The sequence below is a fragment of the Octopus bimaculoides genome, chromosome 26, assembly GCF_046866305.1.
Source record: "Octopus bimaculoides isolate indiv1 chromosome 26, ASM4686630v1, whole genome shotgun sequence".
In the NCBI taxonomy this organism is placed as follows: Eukaryota; Metazoa; Mollusca; class Cephalopoda; order Octopoda; family Octopodidae; genus Octopus; species Octopus bimaculoides.
Window position 1 is genome coordinate 10424182 of NC_142953.1, and position 4059 is coordinate 10428240.

Genomic DNA, 4059 nt, shown 5'->3' on the forward strand with positions numbered 1-4059 from the left:
CGTCAGAGTAAATATTTAGAGTTACCTCCCCTTGCTCACCGTGACACATTTAATCGATCAGCGTCAAAGTGTGCTGCTGTCTTCAGTTAAAATGCCTCTAAATTTACCAGACAAATTCCCCGTCAAAAAGGTCGATATTCACAATTTCATTGATTCCCATATAACTGAAATCAGGGTAAGATATTCTGAAATGACTCCTGAAATAATTAACTATTCGTTATTTTTATAAAGTTGGTATTTGTTTGTTTTGCAGAATTATTATTATGCGTTGAGTTTCGCTTCCGAAAATGGAATTTTGTAAACATCTTATATTTTATTGTTGTTGCTAATATTGTTCTGATGGGTATTTGGGGTAATATTTGTGTCATGAAGAGCAACTGCTTTCGTTTGTCATTTGGAATTGTTTTTATCACCTGTGTCCTTGACAAAACCACTTATTCTGTGAGCCACTGTCGGGAAAGCTTCAGCGTGGCAGCTTGACCTGCTAAAAATATCAGTTAAATTTCCTTCAAAACACACCGTATTATCTTATGGGAGGTGGGAAAGGACAGATTGGATAATATAGTCCCAGATATATTCTGTCTGAATAAAAGATGTGATAGTTATTGCTTGAACGCTTTTGTTCGGTCAGTGCTGACAGAGGTGGGGGTAAACAAAATTAATGGCAACTCTCTATCCGCCCTGTGCCCCCAGAGTTAAGGTCATTGGTGTATGACGGAGGGGCTTCAGATTTTATGGTTGTCCATGCTTTTATCAAATACATCGCCAAAGTCTAAATTGTTTTCACTGGAAAACCGAAACTAGGTTGTCCCGGAGATTGTGTCATGATACGATAAGAACTATAATGATAATTTTTAATTTGAGGCCAAGGTCACTAGTTTTGAACGGAGGGGAGTAATCAATGGGTTAATGTAATCGACCTCAGTATTTGGCTGATACTTTATTTTATCGATTCTGAAAAGATGAAAGCAAAGTTGACCTCAGTGGGATTTGAAACCAGATTGTAGCTACCCAACAAACAATAATAATCATCCTTTCTACTATAGGCACAAGGCCTGAAACTGTGGTAGGGAAAGGGCTAGCCGATTACATCGATCTCACCACTCAACTGGTCCTTATTTTAATGACTCCGAAATACGGACTTCTCCCAATTTCGCGGGGAAATTAAAAAAAAATATTATTTTGTTGTGCTTTATGGCCAGCATACCTGTCAGAACAACCATCTTTTGTATCGTACCAAGGACTCTCCCCTCCTCTTTTATTTCAATGTAATTTCTCACAGACATCAGGCTTTTGAAAAGCCCTCCTACGCAATAAGTAGGTTTTATTGACTAACAAACTCATTTTTCTAGTTTCGTTTCCTAGTTAAACGATACATGTAGCGGAATAATTATATATACCCGAATAATTGTACTGTAGTCTTTGAAAATTTTGGACACACCTCACGGACTCCCAATATTGCTTTAGTGGGCCCTCAGGGAATAACGGATTCCAGGTTTGGAATCGTTGACATAGAGGATATTTCTGGTGGGAGGGTATGACTATCGGAGATTTGGTTGAGATTTCCTAGCACTTGAGATGCTTTGGGATGACCAGGACAGTCTATGTCTCCTATTCTTTGATGTATTACTCCATTAGCAATATTGCTGAATATCATTTTCCTTCCCTTTTGAAATTTGACCACTGAACACTATGTCTTTACTGCACAGTCCTCTGGAAAATCCAGCCTTCATGTGTCTAAGACATCAAGCCCTTAAAGAATTTCAGTAGGAGTTTAAAATCCATCAGCTATCAATAACCTTATTTACCCAACCTACCAATGCCATTGGCCAGGAGGTTGCTCTCTGTTGCATATGGACAGTTCATGGAGACATGAAAGCTGGGTACCAGATGAGCTATTTTGATAGGAACTCTACCAAAGATATTCTTCCTCTCTAGCACTTTTACACTCCCATAACATGTTGTAACTCAAAGTTTGCTCTTCTCTTCAACAGACTGGCATTTATTGCATAGGAACATTTGGAGTGTTTCTTTGTCTACGGAGCTTGAGGCCTGTAAGTATTCCACAATCAAATTTGCTTACGATTCTCCATTGTTATACGTTTTTTACTCATTCTTTAATAATTAATAATTGAAATACAAAGGGAGTTGTGGGCTCTAAAAATAGTGCTTTGACTGATTATTAATTCCATGGTCAACAGTTCAAATCTTAATACTGCTGTTCCTTTTACCACTACCACAACTCCTACTGCTGATACCACTGCTGCTAATATTTCACTACAACCACCACAGTGACTACTATACCATCACAACCACTACTATTTCATATACCATAACCACCACCTTTACTATTACTACTACCATTACTACTGCTACCACCAGTAATATAATTATTGCCACAAGCAAAATTACCACTACTGCCCCCGTTGTCTGTGAACAAGGTACATAACTCTGCTTGCTCTAGTTTATCCAAATGAAGATGTAACTAAATACTATGTGATGCACAACCAATTTTGCCAACCTTATATTAATAATAATTATCCAGCCAAGGAGATTTTTACATGGTCACATAACCTGTTAGAAATACCAAACAAATTCCTTCTGAGATGAATCAGTGAAGGCTGATCTCAAGTTGTTAAGCCTCGGATACTGAAACGAACAGTGATATGTTCTGCTTGAGAAAACCTATCCATCTCAGCAGAATTGGGCTTTTATCAGGGTGACCCCCACAGCTCATCTTCTAACACCCACTCTTCCATCAATCTTCTGTATTACTTTATTTCCTTCTTTCATTTCCTCTCTACTAAACTATTTTCTGCATCCAACTCATTCCATATCACTAATCATCTTCACTGATTCATCCCGGGGGGAATTTTAGCCATGGAAATTCCACGGTTATTCTGAAAATTGTATATTTTTTTGAAACATTTGATTCTTGAGAAGATGTGAAAATCCACATAGGCAGTATTGAAAGGACAATCAATTGATTTGTTTTTCTGTCTGTCTATCTTATCTATCTACCTACCTATGTACCTATCTAACTATCTATCTGAAAATTTGTAGGAAAAAATGTCCATGCAGTAACAATTGTGATGATGATGATGATGGTAATAATAATGATATTTTCTTTTCTTCAGTTTTCCAAATTCTCTAAGGTGGAAGAAGTGCCATTAAAGTTTATCCAGAAGAATGTGACACTCCAGGGAAGAGTGAAGAAAATTGAAGAGAAAGGGAAGCTATTGATTGATCATGAACCAATTGTCCGTCTGCTATGGCATCAAGGTTGGTGGGGAGGATTCTATATTAGGGGTTGAAGGGGTCAGTAAGTTACATGCACCAGAGAAGAAAATGACTTTTTTTTTTTTTTTGCTGTGGGCTTAAGGAGATATCGTTATTGTTTAACCTCAATTGAGCATACTTATGTTCAAAGGCATTCCAGCCATGACCACCCTGACTTGTTTTTTAGAAACTCTCCAAAGAACTACATTTTACAGTGTGTCCAATTCTTTATTTCAGTATGGTGTGATTTAAGGAAAATTTAATTGCTATTTCTATCAGGTTAAGTGGAGGCTCTCTCATTGTCTCAAAATTTTCCTTTAACATGAGAGAAGGATGCTTTTAAATTTTGTTTATATTTCTATGTCTGTGACTATTGACATCTCTCACTTGCAATGATGGAATAATTAAATGCAAAGATAGGTTGATTGAGGACTGTTGCCATCTCTCACTAGCTTGGCCAACTGATTAAAGACTAATGCTCCCTCTCACTTGTTTGACAGGTGACTTAACCCTTTAGCTTTCAAACTGGCTACATCAGGCCCAAATATTCTACCTGTTTTGTGTTCAAACTAACCATATCAGGCCTCTCACAACTACCCAGCAATATCATTCTAAAATTAAACAAACACATCATCAAAATCTCAAAGCTACAAGATAATGCATGATTAATTGAAAACAACATGAATAAATAAGCATTATATTTAACAGAATAATCTGAATGCTAAAGGGTTAACGACAGTTGCCACCTGTCACTTGCTTGTGAGAGTGAGTGATGTTGCC

The 4059-nt window shown here is 37.3% G+C and overlaps 1 protein-coding gene across 1 annotated transcript in view; it reads left to right on the forward strand.

Moving 5' to 3' along the window:
- LOC106883032 (mitochondrial inner membrane subdomain organizer 1) overlaps positions 1–4059 on the forward strand; it is a 5505-nt gene continuing 1446 nt past the window's right edge. The window contains exons 1-3 of the mRNA XM_014933891.3: positions 1–175; positions 1995–2054; positions 3138–3282. Of these exons, the coding sequence (XP_014789377.1) occupies positions 92–175; positions 1995–2054; positions 3138–3282 (289 nt within the window). The 5' untranslated portion in view covers positions 1–91. The remainder of the gene's footprint in view (positions 176–1994; positions 2055–3137; positions 3283–4059) is intronic.